Consider the following 26,349-nt stretch of genomic DNA (forward strand, 5'->3'; position numbering starts at 1 on the left):
AGTAGCAATGCAAGGGTCCAGCTGGGTTGCCAACTTGTAAGAGCAAAATATAAAAATCAATAGCTTTCCTCTGTATTGGGAATAACCAATTATAAACTATGATGATAAGATACCATTTATAATAGTGACATAAACTAAAAGCTATCTAGGAATAAATCTAAGAATTCATAAAACATATAAAGGAAATTTAAAACCCTATTACAAGAGTTTTATTATGGTATTATAGAACATAAATGCAGCATCCATAAATGGATTGATTGAATATTGTGAAGGTGTCGGGTTTCCCCCGTTAAAATTTAAAATCACTGTAATTCTAATCAACATCTGAGGAATAAATTTTTTCAAGGGGCAGAGTTGAATCTCAAATTCATATGGGTGAATAAAGAAGAATCCTCCTTTTACAAGGCATTACCGTTATATAATAGGAGTTGACAAACTACGGCCCAGAAGCGAAGTCCAGGCTGCTGCCTGTTCTTAGGAATAAAGTTTTATTGGGACACAGCACATCCATTTATTATGTATTGTCTTTGGCTGCTTTTTTGCTGCTGTAACAGGGTTGAGTGGTCACAGCAGCCTGTGTGACCGGCTGAATCTGGCCCTTTAGAGAAAAAAATCTGGCGCTCCTTTCTTTAGCATCTAACATAGAATCAATATTGGAAGTACAGACTCATTCCTTTGTAAATAAGGGGATTTGGTGTAATTATTCCTAGCAATTGGTGCTAGGAAAATTGTTTCACAAAAATAAAAAACCAAACACATTTTTGTAATTCCTACTGTAAGCAAAGTTCCAAGTGGATTAAGTACGTGTTAAGAATGAAGCTATAAACCTGATAGACAAAAATTTAAGACTATATTTTTATAACCTTGTGGTAGAGAAGGTTTGTTATGTAAGAGTCACAGAGCACAAGCCATAAAAAGAAAATTAATGAATACATCAAAATGAATGCTTTTTGTTTAATGGATCATATGATAGGAAAACTAACAGATGGTAAAAATATAATTATGTTTAAAAGACCAAGATCAATACTTAAATATACAAAGGACTCTGAAAAATTAGAAAATAGAAGGGAGGAAACTCCTATAAAAGAAAGCAAAATGTGAGTTGGCAATACAAGAAGGAGAAATACATAGGTCACATTGGAGACAAAGTAAAAGGAAGGGATTCCATTTTTGTCTCTCATACCAGTAACAGCTAGGATATCAGAGGCTCACAAGTGCTGGCAAGGATGTGAGAAAATAGAAATCTGCATCTATTGCTTCTGGGAATGCGAACTGGTGCATTTATTTTAGAAAATCCAGATATTAAAACCAAATAATGGGATTCTAGCCTACACAGGAAAGGTGGCCACTACAGTGGTATTTGTGGTACAAGATGGGAGACAAGCTAATTCTTCAGCACTAGAGGGACAGGGAAAGAAAATTACAGTAATATAGTGAGAGTGAATAAGTAGTAGAAAGGAAAGAATTCATTCCTTATCTACTTAGAGCAACATGAATGAGTTCTAAAACAGTGTTGAGAAAAAAAGGCAGAATGAGATTTAAAGCATGATACAATTTATATACAAATTTTAAGGAAAATATAAAATGCAAATAAGATGATAAACAATATATTATGAAAAAGTGAAGCTCTGTGGTGGAAAAAATGGGGCTGGGCATAGCGATGAAGGAGAAATGGTAAGAAAAGTCAGATGAAGAGCCTTTCAAGGACTCCTAATAGGAGCTCATCAGCTGAGCCTGTGTTTCAGTCAATTCTGTACAATAATCCTTGAGAGGAAACACATTCTGGGCATGCTATTCCTTACAGCATTGTTAGATCCAGGTGCTCAAAAAATGTCCTAGGAATGGGTCTCTATCTTGGCTCTGCCGGCCTCCTTGTGGGCTCTGGATGTCAGGCAGACTCTACTCCGTGTAACCTCTAGTTGTTCCGGTTCATGTCCTACCAAATTGGCAACTCAGCAGGAGAAAGTTCTGTGTACTGTCAGTAGTAATCCTCTCATGGATCTCCTTTCTTCCAGTGGCTCATTTTTTTGTCCTGTTCCACTCCTGAACCAGTCACATGATAGAAGCCTAAGGATGTCTGGATTACTTTCTTGTCCCTAGAATCAGGCAGTAGGAATAGCCCCCCAAACAGAATACAGTGGGGTGTTACCCAAAGAAAAATCCGGGTGCTATGGCCAGACATAAAGTAAATGCTGGGCAGGCAAGAACAAAACAAAACAACAAAACACCAAGAGCTGCAGTGGAATTGAATCAATGCTGTTTGCAGAATGACTGAAACGAAGTGCTTTGTTTATTTTAGAAAAATGGGAAATGAGTAAAGGTTAACTCTAAATATCTGAAGCACTACCCCTTGCGTGCTCCTTGTTTCATATGGCCCTAAGGCATAAATCCATGACAAATAAATAGACTTGGTGGGAAGGGCAGCTATGTAATTGCTGGAATTATCTTAGAAGCAATGGGTGGTGAACTTCCCACCACTGGGTATACCCAAGCATAGGCTAGCCAGCTAGTTGGCCAGGATTCTGTAGGGAAGGACCCAGGGATTGGGAGACTAGTTGGGTTTGATCATGGTTCTGAATCATCTGGACAGCTTATTCAAACGTAGATTGCTTGGCTCTTCTCCCAGAGTTTCTGGTTTGATAGGTCCAGAGTAGGAATTTACAGAATTTACATTTCTAATTAGTTCCCAGGGGATGCTGATGTTGCTGGTCCAGGAAACCTACCTCGAGAACCACTAGGTTAGATGATTTTCAATGGCCTTAATGGCCTTTCATGAGCTAGTTGTAAATGTTCTGAAAACCAGTATTTGTACCATTGAGGCAAACCTTCCATTTTATGTCTTTGTCCCTGAAATGTGTTAGGTTCTCGCTATGTGGGTACTTCTAGATGACTGTAGATGACATTTGCATGGCCCTCTGTATCTTTTGAGTCATTGAGAACATCAGGATCATCAAACAATTGTACACTTATTGTTATGCTTTATAAAGTAGTCAACTATTTTCTGATGACATCCTTTTTGTAATCCAGTTTCTGGTTTCCCATGGGTTGATCTATTTTCATAGTTTTGCAGTGGGGTAGTTTCTAAATTAGAAAAATGAATGGTTTCCCAAGGACGTTGGGTCTTAGTCATTCAGAAGTAACTTTGCCAGGTATAGGCATCTGACTTTTGGAAAATTATTACCTCATGCCCCAAATGCCAAGCGCCAAATATTCATTCCTTCAACCACCCCTGCACCCCCGTGGCTTTCCCCCAAAAAGAGGATATGGAACATTTCACACGCCTTGCTGCATCTTGGCTCTGCATCAGCCAGGAGTTCTCATTCTTGAACTCTGTTTTGCCCTTTCTTTTTCTCAAAGATTTTTCCCCGTTTTGAAATTTTTACTCTAATAGTTCTCTCAGAGTGCTCATGTTTTTGTAGTTGTAGGCAAGGTCAAATGGTGTTTGTACTTTTTCTAAATTACTTTTATTTAAATAGAGATAAAACCGTTTGAGAAAATCATTTACGAATTAAACGGTTTATAGGCAGTGCTTAACAATTAAAAATTTCATCTTAGCAAAGATGATGAAATGAATGGGTAAAAATGAGCCGACAGGTAGCACCTAGCAGATTTGGGTTAAAGTGACAACTTGAATCACAGAAGAATTTAAGACTTTTTTGTTGTCTAAGTGCAAGCTTCTGCTTCAAAACACTCTAAAGCAAGACAATGCTGGGTAAGGAGAGGAGAGTATATGTTAGGAGGACTTGCCCAGAATCCATCTCAGTGGACATTCAGTGGGGAACAGCTTCAATGACGTCATCTTTGCAACTAAAAATCTGTAGTAATGGGATTTGCTTTCTTTAAAGTTGTGTATAATCTGTGTTTCTCATCTGAATTTTATAAAAGCTCATTTCCTAAATCATTTTCTCTTTCAGGCTTCAACTGTGAGGAAATGTCATTCCGATTTGGCCAACACCTCATCAAGCCCTCTGTCGTTTTTCTCAAAACAGAACTGTCCTTTGCCCTTGTGAATAGGAAACCTGTGGTACCAGGACGTATCCTTTTTTTTTTTTTTTTTTGAGAGAGGAAAAATAAAAAGCCTCTGAACTTAACAGACCAAAGGAATACAGCGTTGGCCTCCCATGTCCTTCCGCAAAGGTAAACAAGGAATCCACCTTCCTCTCCCTTTGGAGAAACCAGGTAAGATGTTGCATTTATTCCGAATCCAGTTGGTGGCACCAGTAATATGCTTGATCAATGTTGCAGAACTTCTGAAAAGAGTTGCTTAGCAACCGTGGCTTTGGAGGTGAATTTTTACTTGACCTTTTCACTATCAAAGCTGTGTAAATAAATAGGTGCGTCTAAAGGGGCCCAATGAATATCATGAGTGCTTTGTTTTCAGTTATCAATTGTGAATAATAATAGTGAGATAGAAATTGGGTGGCACTTTTGTGATGTGGAAATAAGGTATTACATGAAGACTTGAGACTGACTTGGTGTCTTTACCTCTTAGAGATCATTCAAGCAAATGCATACACAAATATACCTGCAAAACAGTTGTTTTCATTTTAGGGTCTGAAATAGCATTTTTTTTTTCTTGGAGAGCATCGCAACTTCTAGATCATTGTTCAGTGTCCTTGGTGTTAGAGTTGTTTTATTTCTCTCTGACCACTGAGTTGTAGTCTTTCCTCCTGTTGACTTCAGTAGAAGATTTATTCTTTGCCATGGGAGAAGCAGGAATTGGTGAAATATTCTGGAGTTATTTTTATGTTGCTGAAAGTATCACTCATGACTGTGTGCATATGACTCTTGTACTGACTCTCTAGAATTTTTTTTTGTTTTCCCTCTAATTTACTATGTAGAATGCAACATTTTCCACACAACAATGTGATTTTACTTTGAAATAAATGTTTCCATAATTCTGAATGTATAAGTCTATAAATATGTTGAGATTTTTTCCAGAATAAGATATATATTTATTTTATATAAATATATTTATATATTTTAATATTCTATATTAATATATTACTAATATATTTTTCATATTAATCATTATATTTATATTAGTAATATATTTTAATATTAATATTTTATATATCACATATATTATATGTAATATTAGTGACTAACTGGTTTTATATGTTATAAATATTTAAAAATATATATTATAAAAATATATATTTTTCCAGAATAATATATAAATATATATATATATATATCCCCCCATGGGAGTTTTCAGGGTGTTTGAAAACTTTAGGAATAATCTTTCTTGGCCATATAACTGTTGTACATTGAAAATAATACTAGTAAGAAAACATACATCGAAAGATAATTGTGATTTTATGATAGATGCCCAAATTCATTGAATTTAATTTTAGCTAAATAAATTTTGTAAATTTATAAAACTAATGATCACAGCAGTAAACTACTAAATGATATGTGAATGACTACTTGATATTTAACTCTTCTTTTAAATGTATAAAAATAATTTACATTATAAATAATAATAGAAAATATTCCTCTATTGAAGTAAAAATAAGAACTAGAATGGTTCAGGAAGGTCCTCTAAAAAACAATTTTAAAATTGTATACCAATTTTATATTGAGTTCTAAGAGACTGTGAAGTTCTTAAAATAACAGAAGCGTTTTATATTTTCATTTGATTTTGCTGCAAGTTTCTGGTTGTCTTTTTCCTCTGAGGAATTTTTTTTTTTTTTTTAAAGAAAATGCTTGACAATTCCGATGTCAGAAGAATATGGTTGAAATGCCATAGGTATCTGTTAGAGTGCTAGCTTTCGTTGACTTCTATCTTGTATCAAAGAGGGGACCTGGGATGAAAATGTGATTTTAGATGAATGCATTTTAATACCTTGGCCTGAAAAAATGTGAGGTTGCCGAGTTGTACTGCCTTTTTAATGGTTAATAATGGATTGAATTTAGCTTTATTATTATTATTATTTTTTACCTATAGTCTGCAAAACAGTTGTATATTGATAGTAAGAAACTTGACTTTTCATGGTCTTTTTAACCCATTTGGCATGTGTGATACAAGACGTGGGTCATACGCATGTTTGTACTTAAGAAAAGTTGTGGTGTCTGCTTCTAGGGAAATGCCTATTCTGAGCAGTGAACAGTTAGTGACTGATAACTGGTTTTGTTCCAGATGGCACTGGACTTGCCATTTTGGAAATGGGTCCTGGTCAGTTCTCATATCTTTGAGTAAATGCCAGGGATGCAGGGGATATTGTATTAAAATGAACAAATCTGAGTTTGTTTGGAAAGTAGCAAGAAGGAGCCAACCCTTTCTGGGGATAACAGAACCAAGACATTTTTATAATCTGTATACTTTGTGAGGCTATTTCATATCTGCAGGGTTTAAAGGGGTCTCAGGGCCAATAGATAATGTATTCAGACAATCCTTATATGATGATTTTGTGATTTTTTTTTTTTTTTTAATTTCACTTTACCTTTGTAAACTCAGGTGATAACTGTGAGAAGAATCTTCATATGTTACTCATTCGCCTGCAGAAAGTGATACTCTTTTGTCTTGTGATTTGGGAATTGAAGCTGTGGCTAGCTCTGCCCACTAACATTTCATAAAATAAATGGTGAGATGTCTGCAGTGGGCTTTAATCTTCCCCCAGTGTTCTCTTCTGTCTACCCTAGATCAGCGCCCTGGTGTGGGTCTCCTAGGTCTTCCAGCTCCCTGCACCCTGCCTGCTCCTGGACTCCACTCGGGCCCACACCTCCTAGACCTCAAGGCTCCCATCTTCTCTTGCCTTCCTATTCCCTTGCAAATAAACCACTTATGAATATAATTTTTTTTTCCTGAGGATAAAGTCCAAACTCCTTAGCATGGTTTTAAAAGATTTTCATTATTTTGACTCAGCCTTCCCCCTTTCCAACTATTTCCTAAAGAGATGTTGCATTTCCCTTCACCGTGTTTCCCCTGACCCTCCCCCCCCCCCCCCCCCCCCCCCCCGCCCCGACCCTGCCTGTCTCTGCACCGGGATTCCTTCCCATCCTTCTTCGGTACAGCTAAGATGTTTTGATACCTGGCTTGTCCTCTCAGGAAGAAAATATTCAGTCCTTTCTGTGACCCTTGGCTCCTTATTTGCATGTTGATTCATGAAGCAGTTTATTCCTGAGCTCCTATTCTGTTCCAGGCATGGTGCCAAACACTTAACCAGTTTGCCTCAAGTCAGAACTATGTGCATTCTTGCTGGCTCTGGTGCTGAGTCCTTAGTTCCTGGAAAGGGGTGCGGCAGGACCTGCTCTTGCACATCTGTTTTTCCTCAGCATCCAAGTTCTATCTTGACCGAATTTAAAATGAAATGATAAACATAAGGATCATATAGATAATTTCAATGAAGGGGGGCAACAAGGGTGCATGGAAATCCTGCTTTTTCAGTATTCCCGAACACCAGCCAAATCTTGTTCCCATTTTATTCCAGGTTTTTTAATATCCTATTCAAGCTGAATTTTTTAAACTTTCCCTTCCTGCCTTGTCAGTTGCAATCTTGTTTACATTTCTGTGTTACAAGTATACAGAGTTAAGTCTAAAAGTGGTGAATGAACTGATGGCAGATGGGGAAAGATTTTTTTTTTTTTTTTGGCATGTTAATTTTCAATGGACAAGTCTGCATCTTAAGGGCAATATATTGGCATCTTTATGCAAATGGGAAAATTTTATTTTGTATTTAGGATGATTTCTTTTAAAAAAGAGTATTCAGGTGGCCTTTGGGGAATGTGCCATTCATGAGACTTGTAAATGTCATCTTTCAACTTGCGTGCTCTCTAACATTTTGCTCCCTCTCCCCAACCCTTTTTTCTTATGACTTTGCTCACTGACTTTTTCATACCTTTCAGAGGAGGAAAAGAACTGTCAGATCAGGGGCCAAAGATAAGCTTTTGAAGCAAGAGTATTTGCTTCATTCTCAAAAGACCCACTTCAGTCCCTCCTTGTCCCCACCTAAAGCAAATACTTCTGTTGTTGCAAACAGTGTTTAAAGCTGATTGAATAGGCTTTGGCCTCTGTGGTACAACACTCTAGAAGGATATGTCAGAATGTCTTTAATCCATTAATTTCTTGTTACTGGAAAATGCTTTTTAGAGTGTCTTGGTGAGAGAATAGAAGCATTTTGGAGATTGCATCTTCAGAATTCTGCAGTGAACATTTTATTCATGTACCTCAGTGCAGTCCAGCTATTGTTCGTGGCTTAAAGAAATTTGAACCAGTGTGGTTAATACTTCTCCGAACCCCATTCCCTTGCATTATGCTAGGTCTACCTCCCATCTTGAGCATGAACAATGGATTTGAGCATTAGTGGAATCCATTTAGGGACTGGGGCTTTTTATTGTAAATAAAATTATTCATTTGTTATGTCCTGTTGTTTTCAGCAGACTCTGTATTGATCTTTGGATTGCTATTCAGAATGGCATAAGGAGCTCTAACGTAAGGGGGACATGGCAACATTTGTGAACGGGTTGAATGCAGCATGTAATGACAGAGATAAACCTGGCTCGCTGGCCATACTATATTTTACAAATCATTTGTCAACACTTTATTGAATCAGTTATTAAAAAAACCAGACTTTTCCAAACAGGAGTGTCGCACACCGAATGTTATCAAGTCCAAACAGTGTTAGGATGATGCATTGAGGACAGCCTTATGAAGTGTGTTTGTGAAGAATTTGACTATGGAACTTGAAAGATATTTCTGCTGAATATTAGAAACAAAAGTTTGGCACGATGGAAATTGTGTTCTAAGGTCCCACTTTAATAAATAAAAAGGAAAACTCTGACAAATGCCTTCCAATATACAATTTTACCTTTCTGAACAAGCAAGTTTGCTGTTTTTAGACCATTGCCATCTTGAGTACTCCTGAAGTGAATGAACAAATAATAAAAATAGCCTCATTACTTAACAGTGCTTCTTACGGACTGGATGCTATAGATAAAAGTGCCCTTTTAGTTCTTCCATAAAAATCAGAAATATTTGTCATTTCCTGAGTAGGTTGTAATCTTGTGAATTTCTTTAATTGTTCAGGAAACTGCAGTTATTAGTGATGTGATCTTTCATTTCTCAAGAGTTTCTTTTTAAACCTTCCTGTGCAAATAAAATGAGCACAAGCGCTATATTAATATCCTTATTACTAAAGATAGTTTTTCTTTCTTAAAATTTCCCTAAGCGTGTCTTTCCCCTCCACCCTATGCAGGCCTGTTGTATATTAGCTAGCTTAAACTACGCTTGGAGAGATGTTCAAGGACAATCTTGCTGTCCTTTGTCCTGAGCTGCAGTGGGGTAAGTTGGTTTTCTTATCGTCATATTTTTCTTTCCTTTATTTGGCAGGTTATTGTGTTCGAGTTCTGCATGTAGCAGTGATTGTTCAGTTAGAGCATTCTTTCTCCGGTTTCTGTGGGGAAGGTTTCCATATAAATGTTTGCTTATGCTTGGGTTAGTAGCTAGAAACCATTTTCAGTGGCATTGGTCAGCGGGAACCGAAGAGGCTCTTGGATGCTTTTATCATTCACTAAGTTGACTGACCTCTTTTTTCAGTGTCTAGAACCCACCAGAGATGATCCTGGCAACCCCCATTGCAAGACAAACCTTGTGTGACCCTCATCCATCTTCACTTGTCATCTAAGGAATTACTGCACAGAGAGCAAATACATTTTATCGCAAATGCCTCTTCTTCAGTTGGTAGTGAGCTCACGCTGTTGAGGAGGATTCTGAGGCCGCATGCAGGGTCAGTGGGCAGTCACTGTCATGGGTACCAGAGGAAAAAGAGGAGCCCTCCTTGCCAAGCTCTTCCTCTCCCAGGTTTATTTTTTGTTCCTGGAGCTGAGACTGGCATCTTTGTTTTTATTGTAGACAGAATGATGGATTGTTGGCACCTGACACTGAAGGAATTAATAGATGCTTTGTATGTGTGCAGGGAACGTTTGAAATTGGGTGGAGAAAAATGTGCAGATTTTATATACTTTGTCCTGACCCATTCAAATAAAGGTGACTCACCCATGAAACAGGGTGCGTAAAGCATGTGCATATTGGTCTCTAGAGCTCATCTTGGCCTCTTCCTACTGTCCAGTGTCTCTCCCTGGCTCCTTGCTGACTGCTGGCTGATGAGGATATGCACGCAGTGGCTTTGTGGTTCACTCGGCCCCTGTTCTTAATTACTGAGTTCTGGATGATTTTCCTTGACCTTGACTCTTCTTCATAATAGGATTTACCTTCTAGCTTCAGGCCCTGCTGTGAATGAAGTGAGATGGGCTGGTCTGACCATGGTCATGCATTAAAGGAGGGAAATAAGAAATACAACTGGCTTTTTGAGCTTTTGGGAAGTTCCCACATTCTCTGCAGATTGCACAAAGCCTATAGATTCACTTTCACAACAGGAAAAAGATATCTTTACAATCTGCCTGTCTATATAAAATATAGCTCTGTTGGTGTGTGAGTGTGGAGAGCAGGGAGGATAGTATTAGGGGTGCTCTCCAGCCGTAGCAAATGGTAGGATGCTAATTAAATGTATTAAAGTAACAAGTGGAATATCTCTCCTATTAGTTGCAAGAAAGAATATCCTATAACATGGCAAGCCATTTCCTATTTCTATTTATTTCTGTGTGAAACTTTCGTCAGGTAATTTTAAGCTGTTATGGTTAACAATTACTGAACTCTGTTCATTATATTCTGGGCATATTTTTGACCTGCTTCCCGTGCAAGTCATCAGATTGTGAGGAATAGGGAAAGGCTAGTCATGGTGTTGCCAGCCTTGCACTTGTAACAGGACATAATTAGAAGTAATGAATGAAATAATACATCATTATTCATAAGAAATGTCATGTCATTAACTTAAATAATGCAAAATATATTCTAATTTCCATTTGGAATGAAAATAGATTTGTTAGAACATCAGTAGGCAGTTAATGTTTATCTTATCTTTTCATACACATATCAAAACTGTTAAAATCTATTGAATGAATAAATATGGATTTTCTACAACACAATAAGTCAAGATGGCTTTCTTTTGCTAAGAGTCTTATGTATATTCCTCGTTTATTATATATACATAGTTTGTATATGTTCAGTTTTTAGAATTAGCATAATTTATATTTATTGCAAATTAATGATCTAATTTATTTACTTAGCTTCCATTTCTTGTCTCAAACTAATTGACTGAAAAAAATAACTATAAATTTGCAAATAGCTCTTGGGCATAAATTCTAAATGGGCCTTATCCTAAGAACTCTCTACAATACTAGATATCTGAACTAGTTTTGTGTTCTAAATTATTTTCCTGGGATTTCTGCTGCAGGCTTTAAATGTGCTTCAGGAGTCTTGGTTTGGCTTAGATGTACCCACAGTGGGGGCTTAGGATGTGGGTGGATATATCTTAGGCCGAGGAGTTATTTTTATATGCAAACGATTAGTAGGACACATGGCACTGACCAATGTCAGGGTAGTTCCTGGAAGCTCTCTGCTGTGTCAGACATCAACCTATTAATTTCTGCATGTGGAGAGGTCTGGAGAGCCCCTGGGAAGAGGCAGAGGAAGGAGCAGCACTCAGGGGGTGGTACCTACAGAAGTATTTCGGTAGTTTAACAACAGGAACAGACGTGCCAGTGGACATGTCTCGATGACAGCCCTGGTGGTAGACAGATGAAGACTGATAGGAAGAAGCTGCCGTGAGACCCTTGGGCTCAAACCTGGTATGTGTTCTTCAATACCACTGAGTCTAGCAGGATAATAGATTCAACAATGAATTAAAAACAACAGAATTCTTTGTTTCAAATGACCACCTTCCTTACACGAACTGGTACCTGTCACACAACAATTAAGGGGAAAGCTTAGCTCTAGCAGGAGACTGAGGCAGTGTTCTCTGCCTTTCTTGTGTGTGTGTGTGTTTATGCAATGGGGGTCAAGAGTGTATATATACACATACAACATATTAATATCTTGTTAAAAATACTTTGGAAATAATTAAATTTAAGTAATATTTTAGGATGAGTGGTGCATTGTTGGAGTCACTGCTTTGTTTTGTCCTTGTTAACCAAGTGAGCAGTTGAAATGGGAAGGTTGAGTCTCAGGCCAGTGGTGGTCCTACTTCACCCAGGACTCTTGTTCCTCATTCCATCCTTCTTTCCACCCCCTCTAGCTGCCATCCGATGAGCAGCAAACCTATTTGTATCATTGCTTAGGTGTTCTAAGGAGTTATTTTCCCCAGAGTCTTAAACCTCCTACTTTCTAGGGCTATATTATTGTAAATGTATACTCTGCCATTTTATATTTCTCACTGACATTTTGGTGGTTCTGTTGTTCAGGGGTAATTATCATTATCATTTCAGAACAGGACTAACCTTGGTGACTTCTGGGAATGGGAAAGGCTTCAGCCTGACTCTGTGGTACTGGTGTGGGGGACCAGGCAGTTTGGCTTGTCTAGCAGTGTAATTTGCTCCTAGGGAAAATGAGTCCAGGAGGAGTGAAATTCATCTGGCTCTCTAATTTTTGTGTTTTCTAATAGGTTTTGAAATGGCTGTAGTTATCAAGAGATCTTTTCATCTTTAAGATTTATTTCCAGTTCAACAGATTTGTTGGAACTAAGAATTATCTGTTGAGTGCTAATACTTTAACAATAAACTACAATCCCTTTCCATTCACCAAAGATGATTGCTTTAAAATTTGTTAAATAAGATATGTCAGGATAAAATAAATCAACCGAAATTACATTAAAATCTTTAGAGTGTTTCTCATGCAGACGTGTAGAATACTCGTTAGTATTTTCTATCCCGTTTGGAGACCAAATGACCCCTAGAAGCTTTTTCTCAGGGAGCTGTATCTTCAGTAAGGTCTTTGAAATTCGGAAGTAGAACAGATACTCAATGGGACTAGAATATGAGCAACTAGGGCCCAAACAGAAAGGCTGACCATATTGCTGGAGAGCTACCCGTATATGAGAGAGACCCACACTCACTTTACTCAGAGGCAGCAGCAGAACCAGACCCACCAAGCTGAACTGCATTTCCATGCTCCCAGACTCTGTAAGAGGAGAATTGGTGAGGGCAAAGGTACAGCCAGTTGGAATGAAGGATCCTAAGAGACTCTTTTCCTCCCTCTTTCTGGAGTGATTACTCCTACTGCTCCCGAAAGTCATGAGCAGAATGTAGCTGGAAGCCCTGAGCTGCATGATGTCGACAAAAGGATGCTACCATCTTGTTCCCTGGCCGGGTGCTGAGCTGTGGGCCCTGCTATCAGGTAGGAGTGTGGTACAGACACCGTATAGGCTCCTGAGGAGAGCTTCCCATTTACTCTGTAGAGTTTGGATTGCACATGAGCACAGACCCATGCTTCCCTCTCATTTGCTTCTGAATAGGGTGAGGATGGGAAGAGGCTTTTTGGAGTGGTCTATAGTAGCAGGGCAAAAAGGGATTGAGGAATAATGTTCCTGGGAAGAAGATGGGAACAACTTTTCTACCACATCCCAGTTTTCTGTAGCTCTTGGAGGAAACATATAAGCAATTCAGCAGGTCCCTTGGTCCTGCACAGAACTATGAATGTCAAAGTGGTGGGCAGGTGCCATGGGGCTGCTCAGATAGACATCGGTATAACTGAGGTATTGGCCTATCCAGAAATGTGATTGGGTCATATACCACTGACAAAGTTATGAAGGTAGACATGGCTGTCCTCTGAATGGACCCTCAGAAGCAGATGGAGTGAATTCAAGTTCAAGAGTGGAACTTGAATACCTTTCCAGAGAAAAAAACATGTCCATCAATTTTGAACTCTGCCGAGACCGCCGTATTTTCAGGAGCTTCCAGCAGAGGCAACTGGAGCTAGACCAGGGACACCAGCCTGTCACCTGCTGACAGACAACCAGTTACCTAAGACCACTCTGCCTCTAAAGTCAGAGTAGCTCAGCCCCAGGATAGGGAAGAAGCTGGAAGAGAGCTCTAAATGGTCAAGGTTGTGCTTAGGTAAGACATGAAATTTTAATCTGAGACCAGACGGATACTTTTAATTATGAAAAGTGAGCGTGAGGTTACAGATTCTGTAAAAGATGTTGCAAAGGGGCTGGGAAGGGATTCTACATTAGCAGGACTGGAAAAGCAATGGCAAAGAATATGAGTGCAACATGTCTGTGCCCCCACTGAGTTGAGATTCTTCAATCACTGTTTACACAAGTAAAGTGATGACATAAATTCCAAAAAAAAAAAAAAAAAAAAGTGATTTGTCACTTAATACCATGTTAGATAGCAGTATGTGATTTGTTGATTGCCGTAATTCCTAGGAACAGAATCTTGAGTATAGTAGATGATTGAGAAATATTTATGTGAAAAAATTTAGTTTTGTTTCAAAACAGGTTAGTTAGGTAAAAGAACATTCATTTATTCAACACATATGTCTGATGGGATGCATAGAGGATTTTCAGAGTAGCTTGTAGTAGCCACTGAAGGCCAAGTTCTACTCATCCTGTTTTTCAATTCTAATCATAATATGGCACACACTTGAGTTGAAGTACCAATCTAAGGGTTGAATGCTACTGGACTTTTTTGCATGACAGCAGCTGGAGTGATCCCATTGCACATGTTGAATCCATGTCACGTCTCTGCTTCTGTCCCTACAATGGCTTTCTGCTTTCTCCAACTAAAGCCAAAACTATCACAGTGATCTACAAGGTCCCTACATAAACTCTTCTTTCTGTACCCCACCACCAACTATTACTCTGATTTCATCTACTCATCATCCCTTAGGGATTTGAATAGTGACCCTCAAAAGATACATCTGTCTTAATCTCTAAAACTGGTAAATATTACCTTATGTGGAAAAGGGTCTTTGCAGATGAAATTAAGAATCTTGAAATGAGGTCATCCTCAGGGTGGACCATAAATCCAGTGGCAAGTGTCCTTGTACGAGTGGTACAGAGGGGGATTACACAGAACCAAGGAAGCGTTAATGTGACCAGGGAGGCAGAAGTGAGAGGGGTGTGGTCACAAATCAAGGAAGGTTGGCAGCCGCCAGAAGCTGGGAGAGGCAAAGAACAGGTTCTCCCCCAGAACCTCCACAGAGGGAGTACAGCCCTGCCAACACCTTGATTTCAGACTTCTGACTTTCAAAACAGGGAGAGGGTCAATTTCTGTTGTTTTAAGCTACCAGTTTGTGGTAATGTGTTACAGCAACCACAGGAGACTGATACACTTTCCACACACACTCCGCTCCTCCCACACCCACTTCCTTGTTGTTCCTTGAACATTCTAAGCACGCTCCGGCCTCACAGCTCTTGAAGCAACTATTCTTCTCGGGGTGCTGTTCCCCCAGATGTATGTATGCCGAGCTCGTTCATCTCCTTCAGACCTTTATTCAAGTTGTATGCAAACGTCACCTAGTCAGGATGGGCTTCCATTTGCTCTTACTGAAAACTGCAGCACCTCTCCGGCTTTTTCTTTGTAGCATTAACATTGTAACTTACTGTGTAACTTATTGGTGTCACAGGGAGACGGAAAGTGTGAGATCTGCAGGGGCAGGGATTGCTGTCTGGTTCATTCAAGACTGCGTCCTCACGGCCCGGGACCATCCCTGGTGCATGGCAGGCATTTGGTAAATATTTGTTAAATGAGTAACCCTTATTATTGGTTACCTGGAATTTTTAGCTTTAAAGCTAATTAACAAAAAGGGAGGGAGGGAGGGACCAGAGTTCTCATTAACAAATGGAACGATGTGATAAATTATCACACCAGGCAATGCTGTATAATGGTTAAGAGAGTGTTGACCTGGATTTTATACTCACCTGCACACATGTACGCACTCACACTTGGATACACAGTTAACACTTAATCATTCCAAAGTGGCTTGCTCTGGAAGAGAGAGAAGTAACAGGTGTGTGAGCATGAAAAAATGCGCCCCCCCTTCCTCCACAAGCAGTTTTCCTAGATTTCCATATGGATTCCAGCCAGGCTGGTAAAATCAGTTCTTTCTCGCCTGAGCCTTCTGTCTGAGGTGATATTTTATATCCTCCTAAATGTCGGAAATTAACATAGGATTTGATACCTCATCAGCTGGTAAGCTCTGATTTCCAAGATTTGTTACTGTGTTGCCTTCTCGGGGGGGGTCTGTGCAGCCACTTCCTTATTCCTTCCGGAAAGTCTTTATGGACCTGTCTCCTTGGCTTCACACACACACACACACAGGTTCTCTTACACATGTACTTCTTTAGAAATCTCTGATGAATCCCTTTGAGAAGACCTTTAAGTTTATTATTATTTGTATCCAACCAAGACATTGCCACGCTACATTGTCTCTTTATTTCCTAGAATGTTTAAAAATAAGACTTCAGTTGACTAATCAAGTAGAGCAAGATTAAGTGCTTTAAAAATAAGAGCAAACAAAAATCAAGAAGAAAATGAGAGTCAGATGAAGCCAAAGGTGCAATTAGTGCATGAAATAGATAACAAATACTCACATACTTGTTAGAGATGGGTCACAATGTTGGCCCTGAGCTTTCTGGCACCAACCTAAAGAAAGGAAAGAGTCTCTGTCCTTGAGGTAAAATCGGTTGATTGCTTAGGAAATGCAGAAACTTGAGTAATACCAGAAATGAGAGTCCTAAGAAAATGCTGGTATACGTAATTGACAGCGTTCTCACAACATCCTTGCAAGGTACATGGAGGTTCTCCCTCGGAAATAGGTCATGAGTCTACTGCTCACCGTCTCCACTGCTCCTGCCAAGTCCTGCCTGGACAGCCATCATCTCTAATTACCTTGTTCACAAAGCCATCCCACCATCTCCCTCCCCTGCCCTTACACATCACATAGCGGTGGGCATGGTCTCTTTAATGTAGGCATTAGGCCCGGTTATTCTTTCAAGGGCTTTGAGTGGTTGTTTCCTTCAACTAGAATACAACCTCCAGTCTTCACCGGGACCACCTGGATTTTTGGCCCCTGTCTCCATGAACTTGTTCTTCCTGCCAGGTCTTTGTACCAGCCATTGTCTCCATCAGGAGTTATACTTCCCTCTGACCTTCACATACCGGTTTCCTCAACTCCACACACAGGCCTTCCTTGACCTGCCACAGAACTCAAACCGTGGAAATGATAACTAGTGATGGATGATTATCGAGGCTCTCGTCCTGTCCTGTCCCTGGCATTGAATGTTCGGGGAGAAGCAGGAGTTCGGCCGCTGGGGTCTGTTGCTTCCTTTCCCCTCTTTGGGTTATATTTGTCAGAACGGCCGGCAAGCTTTGGATGAGGAGTTGGTGGACTGGATTTTAGTTCAATTTGGGGAAACCTAGTCAAGTCATTTAATCTTTCTGGTTTTGTTTCTTCATGTGAAAATACAGTTACTACCCTTAACCACCTCCTGGACTAGTTTGAAGACCAAATTCAGATGAGGTGAAAGGCAGAAGAATGATTGGATGGATTTGGCTTGTGGAAGCCTGGCATGATAATTACACTTTTTCACTGTCCAGTATCTTGGTACTTTGGAAGGCTGGTCCAGGGCTTGGGTTTGGGTGAAGGGCACCATTTATTTGTGGCCCTAAATTTGTCAACTGAAGTTTAAACTGAAGGAAACTTTCTGGATTCCTGGATATAAGAATGTCACATAGCAACTGAAATAACCCAGACCTAATTTTAAACTGCTTAATTAAAAATGGCATTAAAATAGTACCCAGGATTTAAAATAAACCTTTAAACTGATGGGAATTTGATGTTCTGTGAGCGTTTTACTTTTTCTTTGAGGTGTGATGAAAAAAATACATACTATTTTCTACTGTGTTTAGTGCCTGGGGAAGAGTAGGTAAGTGAACAATCCCGGAGTTCATTCATGGCTTAGAGTGTCTTTGCCATGGTGGTTTTAAATTAAATTCTCAGGGGGTTTAGATTAGTCTAGATGCTCAACGCTCATTAACTGTAATGGGAGTTACTGTACATGTCTCTCTTCTCCGCACATAGCACTGAAAAACAACCCTCTTTGGGTCTTGCTCTTTGAACTAATTTTAATGGATTTTTTTTTTTTTTTAAGTGTAGCATCTCTGCACAATCCTCAGGGTGATGAGATTGCTAACAATTTGCTGATAAGCACGAGGCCTTCATTTTGTGGTGCTCGACCTACACATGCTGGAAATGTGTGGGTCTGGGCTGACTGGCTTTCTGGACTATAGGCTTCTCTTTTATTCAATTTCAAATGAAACTGTTCCTTTTTTTTTTTTTCCCCTTTCATCATCCCTCCCCCGCCCCCATCATCTTTCCCTCCTGATATAATCAGTGCACAGTAGGTACTCGGCACTAATGTAATTCTAGTACTACTGAAATGTTACAAAGGAGAGGAGTTGCTTGTATTCAAACCATCTGGTATTTTTTTTTTTTTTAAGTTTTTATTTATTTGACAGAGAGAGACATAGTGAGAGAGGGAACACAAGCAGGGAGAGTGGGAGACGGAGAAGCAGGCTTCCCACTGAGCAGGGAGCCCGATGCGGGGCTCGATCCCAGGACCCTGGGATCATGACCTGAGCCAAAGGCAGACGCTTAACGAGACTGAGCCACCCAGGTGCCCCAGCATCTGGTATTCTTAATGCAGTCTTTTAGTAACCAGCTAATGAATTGCTTGACTAAATAAATGTTTTGTCTAAATTATGTCTATGTAAAAATAATCTAGTTTATATCAAGTGTAACAAGTTTTTAAATCTTGCATTTTTTCTAATTATAAGAATATTATTTGCCCATTATACAAAATAAAAACCATCTATAATCTCATTATCCAGTTATAACCCCTGCTAAAATTTCAGTTTATTTCTACATTTTATCCTGTTTTTTTTTCCCTCTGGAAAAGAGAAAAATTTTATAACCTGTTTTTTTTTAACCTGTTGTTGACGTTTTCTGATTTTTTAAATATTTATGTAACCCTGAGATTTTTAATGATAGAGTAATATTGTACTGTATGGATCTACTAAAATTTGGTATTTACATTCAATCTATATCAATATTTTGATAAAGGAGTTTTGGTCCTCTTCTTGATAAATTTCTTAAACTAGAATCACTTGATAAAATGTTACGCATTGTTTCAGTTGACAAATATTACCAAATTTCCTTTAGGTCAGCAATACACAAGTAGTATACATCTTGCTATACGCTCATCAACTTTAAAAATTTAAGATTTTTGAGTGTGTCCTAACCTTTGCCAAATTGATAGATTTATCTATGTCATTGTTTCTACCTAATCAATAGCAGGGTGAGCTTTTAAATGTATTTATGAATTATTTTTATCAGTTATTTGTTAATGTCCTTTGCTTTTTCTATTTGAGTTTGAGGTCTTCTAGGAATTAACCCTCTGCCTGTCATATTTGTTGCAAATATTATTCCTATTTTGATCTCCTTATGATATTGACATAAAAATTTTAATCTTTTTTTGTAGTTAAGCCTATCAACTTGTGAGTTTATTGTTTGTGAGTTTTTCCAGTTCATTTATGCTTACAAAGTCTTTCTTATCCTGAGATAAGTTAAATATATATTTTCGTGTGTGTGTGTGTATGTTTAAGATTTTTCTTTTTCTTTAGTCGACTATCACCAAGTTCCTAGCACTTCATAGACATGCTTTAAAAATTCACTTTATCTTCCTGACAGCCCTTTGAAGGAGTCAGAGACTGCTTTTCCCAGATAGTGTAAATCTAAATGGTCCGCCTCCAGCATCCATTGTCTAAACCAGTGGTCCTGGGGTCCTTCAGGGAATCTGTGAGGTCTTCCCTTCTTCAACTACATTATCTGTCTGAGAACAGCTTTTCTCCCTATACCTTGACCAAAAGACCTATCAGGGCAGACCGAAAATAGAAGTAGAAATGAGAATGCACCTGTCTTTCATCAAGCCATTCATAAGAGCTTTGCAAGACTGTAAAACACTGCTACTCTTTACTATTTTTTTGTTTTGGAAAATATTATCATAAAATATGATTTATGTTAATATGTTGTAGTTTTATTAAGTAAACCATTAAATATTTTTAAATTTTCTCAGTTCTAATTTCGAACTAGATATCAATAGATAGAATCCGCATAAACATGAGCTATTTGGTGTCATCCACATGTGTTTTTTTTTAATTGAAGTATAGTTGACAAACAATGTTATGTTAGTTTCAGGTGTAGGACATAGTGAGCTGAAAATTCTATACATGGCACTATGCTCACCACAGTAAGTGGTTACCATCTGTCACTGTGCAGTGTTACTACAGTATTACTGACTATATTGCAGTGTTACTACAGCATTACTGACTATATTGCAGTGTTACTACAGCATATTACTGACTATATTGCAGTGTTACTACAGCATTACTGACTATATTGCAGTGTTACTACAGCATATTACTGACTATATTGCAGTGTTACTACAGTATTACCAAGTATATTGCAGTGTTACTACAGTATTACCGAGTATATTGCAGTGTTACTACAGTATTACCGAGTATATTGCAGTGTTACTACAGTATTACTGACTATATTGCAGTGTTACTACAGTATTACTGACTATATTGCCTATGCTATGCTTTTCATCCTTATGACTTATTTATTTTGCAAAACTGTAAAACACTGCTACTCTTTACACTGTTTTTTGTTTTGGAAAATATAAAATATGATTTAACATGCTGTAGGTTTGTAGTATTATCAGTACTCTCCATATCAATATCAAAGTATTATCAGTACTTTCCAACAGTTAAAGGGGTATGGAGACCAAACATTTCATGGGCTGCTCCTCTGAACCCTGTAATTGGCTTCCCCACTCCTCTGCCTCAGCTATAGCTTCTCCCTTCTTTTCTACTATTTCTGTTGTAATTCTCACTCAGAGAGGGACCAAAGATGCGGGCCTTATTTCCTAAAGGCGGAGGTGATTTGGAACGCTGGGAAGCCATAGCCATGGGGCTGAGGGCCATCCCCTTGGCAGCCGAGGCCTGGGTGTGAACCTAGCTCTGTTCCTCACTAGGAGCATGCCCCAGGATTTATTTAATATGTTTTCCCTTTAGTTGCCTCGTGCTTAGAATGGGGTAATCATATCTCCATCATGAGATCATTATGAGCATCCTGTGCATTAATAGATGTAAAATGCACAGACGGCCCCCCAGCCTGTGTGAAGGGGTCAAAGATTAGCTGTATGGTGAAGTTTCTGTGCAGTTATGAGAGTCTAGCAGAGTCAGATGTGATTCTGTGTTCCACAAGTTTTATTGAATTTTCTCTCCTGCTCTTTGTGAACATTTTGTTATTAAAGCTCAAATTTCCTTTTCTAGTTTGTTTTCTTTCGCAGGGCCAGGTCTATGAATGTGGACTTTTTTTTTTTCTTTGTGTGGTGAGTTCCCTTTGGTCTGGGGTTGCTAGCTGTCATAATGCATTTCTCTTCCTGTCAATCCATAAATACTAAAGCTGTCCTCCCTCACTGAATTCCCTCAGTTGTTTGCAATTCATGTCCCGTAAATGTACAGATTTTCCTTCCTCCCTTCCCCACCGTGTGGGGGGTCGCTGTTTGTATTCTGTACTGGGGACCAGATGGGGCTTCCTGGATGTGCAGGGGGCTCTGCAGCCTTCCTGTCAGCCGTAGTCTGTGCATCTCCTGCTCCAGGGACCATGTTGGTTCTCTTCACAGTTTCAGCTGGATACGCTAGGATCGCATTACCCTTGCCTAATGGCATGTTTCTGAAACTGCAATCCTATGCTGCAGGTCAAAGGTTTTTCTGCAGGCACCGCTGTTCTGCCTGTTCATCTGAGGTGCCCACTCTCTTGTCTGCCTCGTTCCATCTTGTCTGCGGCAGTGTGCCGTCCCCCTAGGGACATGGTAACCAGCTGCATTTTATCCAGCCAGGCAGCCTCTGTTCACGTGCTCTTCTTTTTTTTTTTTAAAGATTTTATTTATTTATTTATTTGAGAGAGACAATGAGATACAGAGAGCATGAGAGGGGATAGGGTCAGAGGGAGAAGCAGACTCCCCGCCGAGCAGGGAGCCCGATGCGGGACTCGATCCCAGGACTCCAGGATCATGACCTGAGCCGAAGGCAGTCGCTTAACCAACTGAGCCACCCAGGCGCCCCTGTTCACGTGCTCTTCTGACAGATTAAGTCTTGTCTTCCCACAAGAGACAACTCAGATGACACACCAAAGACTGGTGTCATTATGGGAGACAGGGAGAATGCTCAGAGTCCACCGAGGCCCTTAGCATCTTGGTGTGTCTTTATGAAGGCATCAGGACAACCTCCATGTCTCCTGATGGATCCAGGAAGATGCTTCTCCTCTCACAGACTTCTGGGCTGTCTTATTGACACTGGAGATAAAATGCCTTGTGATAAAGACTGGAGGATCTTTCAACTCCAAAGGGAAACTTATCTTGGCTATTCTTAATGGAAAAAGTTTTGTCTTTTTTTTTTTTTTTAATGTAGGAGGAAAATCATTTTGCAAATTAAATATTTTGGACTTTGTTGGCTTATTTGGGCCATTCTTTCTGCCAAAAAAGATATGAACTGACTTACAAAAATACAGCATGATAGATTTATTTCGATTGTTATTGAGAAATTGGGGCAGTGGGAAAATATCTGGCATATTCCAAATGTATTATATTAACATAGTTTTCAAAATAAAAATAAGAATAAAATGATTTCAAACACACAGAAAAGTTGAAGAGTTCGGTGATCACCTGTTTCTCTCTCACCAAGATTCATCAGCTTTAACTTCTTGATATACACATGCCATGTTTGTCCATAGTCAGATATTTCCCTTTGGCCAAACCATCCAACAGTATACTACTGCGGTCATCAAGACATTCCACTATTAAATAATTTAGCGTGCATCTCCTGAGAATAAGGGCATTCTTCTGCACAACTTCACCACTGTTCCAAGAAAATCCGTATTGGTTCAGGGATCTCTTCCTACTTGTCATACCTGGATTTCCTCACTTGGCTGCTTCTCTCCATGATACAAGCAAGATCCAGTCAAAGCTCATACATTTTAATTGGTTATTAAACTCCCTTAATAGGTCTCATCTATAACGCTTCCCTACCTCCCTTGATTCTTCATGGCATTAAGTCATTTGAAGATTCCAGGCCAGTTGTCCCATGTAACATTCCACGTCCTTGAGCCATCTGTTTTCTCATGATTCAGATGAGCTCAAACGTTTTTTTCAAGGACACCAACTAGGTGATGTTGTCTGCTCAGCATTGCCTCATACTAGGGCACACCACGTCAGGCCACCCGAAGTGCTATTGGAACTGCCAGGCTTGACCACTTGGTTAGGTGGTGACTGTCAGATCATCCTGTTGTAAGTTTTTTTCTTTTTAATTAGTATGCAATGGGGTAATACTGCAGGCCATCACTCATTGTCTGAAATAAAAAGACAAAGCTGAGTTTATTATAAGGGAGAATTGTCCTGGTCACTTTATTAGTTGGTACTTGGAGATGTGTTGAGTTTGTACTGATTGGTTGACTTTAAGCAACAAAGGACTGTCACTGGTTGATGAGCAAGAGTGTCAATTGAATAGGCTTCAGTTTGTTTCTAGAGGCTTCTAGAGACTTGTCATGGCTACAGAACAATCTTTCTTAGGCTTATGGCAACTTTAATTCTCATCTGAATATCTCATTCCCCAATAAAATGTCTTGCAGTGGTTTAGTTTTAGCATCTGTTGCTGACCTTTGCATGAGTCACTTATAATATGGGGCTTACAGAATGTTGGTTATCTAATTCTATCATTTTTTTCTACATTTATTACTTGGCATCCTTCTATAAAGAAGAACTTGACTTTTGTTGTTAACTTCTTCTGTCTGTCTCTGTCTTTCTCTCATCTAGTTGACTCAGACTGTTTTTATTTCAGGGTGTTATAATCTATTACTGTTACAGAATTTTGAAGTACAAGTTTATCAGATTTGGCAGCAAATGCCCCTTGAACTGATTCCTATGTCCTTTTGACATGACTCTGTTAGTCTTTGAGCACTTTCTTATTTTCTGTTACAAGATGTTCCAAGTTCATTTTGTCCTTTCTTCAGCCCTGGAATTAGCTATTTCCTAAAAGACCTGGCTCATTTTAGGAGAGAATGATATTTAGAAACCAAGGTCTAGGCACCAGGTGTGCTCAATGCTACCAGGATTACATTGTTATTAGGCCCTTTTTGTGGAAATGATTAGAAAATGTGTATGTATATATGCATATAAATTAAATCATGTGTTCATCCTGTTACCTCCATTAAAATCCAGCATTATGGGGATTCCTCCTTACATTCTTCCTTTTCATATTTGTACTTTCTGTCTCATTTACTCTGCAATCTTACAATACACTCAAAATAACTTCAAAATTGCAATGCCAATGTTTGAACACTTCTGATCCAAAGTTGAGTTGCAATCAAAGTATCTTTAGAGATATCTTAGATTTTAGTTTAGTTACAACATGATTGGCTCAAAACACACAAAACAATGTTTGTACGCTCAGAAGGAGACATTCTGAAGGGTCACAAACATTTCTGTAAAGCTCAGTACTGATGGAATTCTGGTAATGCCATGTGTCCAGCACTGTACTTTGCATGTTTTCTCTGTTGATGCTCATAAAAATGCTTCAAGATAGTTACATTATCTTTTTTAATTCACTAATGAAAAATCTCATGCAAAGTCCCACTGATAATGGCAGACCTGGGACTCCAACCCAGACAGTCTGATGTTAGAATCCAGATTCTTAACCTCTGTGTTCTACATACTTTTAAAAATTTAATAATAAAAAATAGTTACCGGTAGCAACCTTTAACTTTCCTATCAGAACACTTTTCATCCTTTATTGGAATTACTTCTCATTGTGTCTATCGCATGAAATGTAAAATCTGAGAGGTTAGAGATCATGATTCTCTTGTTTCACTATTGAATGTACATAGATATTCTTAGTTATTAGTAATGGCAGTATAGTCATGATTCCTGTGGGCCATTGTGCTAAAACCTTAAATGTATTATTTTGAATTCTTAAAGCAATCATCTCTATAGGTATTACTATCCATATTGTGAGAGAAACACATTCAGAAAGGTAATGTGATTGCCCAGAGCCTTTCAGCTAGTAAATACTAGAGTTGATACTTAAACCCAGGTATCCTTGTTTCAGAAGTCTGTTCTTGAGTGTCCCCCATGAGGTCTCCCTTCCTTCCTTCCCTCCTGCCTTCCTTCCTTCCTTCCTTCTTTCTTTTCTTTTTTTTTTTTTTTTGTATGAAATTCTTCCCAGTCCAGATCATTGGTACTGACCCTACTAGAAGGGTGGGTATTTGACTAGCTTTACAAAAAGTGAGAGCGGTAAAAGGCCAAAACAGTGCCATTATACTGAGGAGATATTCTATCCAAATTCAAGGAATAAAAACAGTATGTTGAAGAGCGATGTTCTTCTTGGGGTCCTGAAATCCCTGCAAGGAGAACAAAGAAGCATGACTGTTCTAATCAAACTCTTATAGAAACTTCACAACAATTGGAATACTTTGGGCTTACAGAATATGTGAAATTGGATTTGGATTTCAGATGAATTATGTATTGCAGACATTGCCTATAAATCCTGGCTTAACCGTGTTTGGTTTATAGTGCTGACTCCGTTTTTCCCTCTCCCCAAGAAGATGCCTGCTCAGGCACCTGGTTTCCCTTTGCAATCCATAGTCTTTTGCATTCTTCATTCCCCGGCCTTGGTTTTAGGAGTTCCACAATATGTTTGCTACCAGACCTGTCATTGCATTCACTGTCAGGAGACAAGGACATAAAAGGGACAGAATAAGAGTACTGGTGACTCTGGGGATGGGTGTTCTTTGTTGCCAATCTCACTAAGACGTAGCCTGATGCTGTTGGGGTTGGTTTTACTCATTGGCATCTTTCCTTTTTTTAAAAGATTTTATTTATTTATTTGACAGAGAGAGAGAGAGTGCACAGGGAGAGCTGTAGGCAGAGAGAGAGGGAAAACAGGCCCCCCACTGAGCAGGGAGCCCGATGCGGGCCTTGATCCCCGGACCCTGAGATCATGACCTGAGCCAAAGGCAAACGCTCAACCGACTGAGACACCCAGGTGCCCCATGGGCATCTTTCTGAATGGTAATGTGGGTAAGGGTTGAATTGGTAGGAAGGCCTCCTAACCAGGCACATGGAATATTCAATGAAAGAAGAATCTGTAAGAAAATGAAACAAATACAACTTCTCCATCTCTGTCTCCAAATGTTAAAGGGGCTCATTGGGCAGTGTTTTCTGAAAATGAAACTAATCATTGTCAACAGACAATGGAAGTTCATTCTGGATTAGTATAGCCACTGAAAAGTTATCTGAAGGTAATATGAAAATGTAAATATGTTTAGAGGACTAGTTAAAATGGACATGCTTTTTAAGTCATCTGTCACTTGTAAATAGCAAAACAGCA

At 39.1% G+C, this 26,349-nt stretch overlaps 1 protein-coding gene across 9 annotated transcripts in view; it reads left to right on the top strand.

Moving 5' to 3' along the window:
* The window catches only part of LOC118553122 (bis(5'-adenosyl)-triphosphatase), a 1,451,800-nt gene that overhangs the window by 656,037 nt on the left and 769,414 nt on the right, over positions 1-26,349 (top strand). For all 9 annotated transcript variants that reach the window (XM_078076485.1, XM_078076478.1, XM_078076488.1 and 6 more), the window contains one exon: positions 3,915-4,034. In XM_078076485.1, the coding sequence (XP_077932611.1) occupies positions 3,932-4,034 (103 nt within the window). In that variant the 5' untranslated portion in view covers positions 3,915-3,931. The remainder of the gene's footprint in view (positions 1-3,914; positions 4,035-26,349) is intronic.

This window comes from Halichoerus grypus, chromosome 1, assembly GCF_964656455.1.
Source record: "Halichoerus grypus chromosome 1, mHalGry1.hap1.1, whole genome shotgun sequence".
Classification (NCBI taxonomy): Eukaryota; Metazoa; Chordata; class Mammalia; order Carnivora; family Phocidae; genus Halichoerus; species Halichoerus grypus.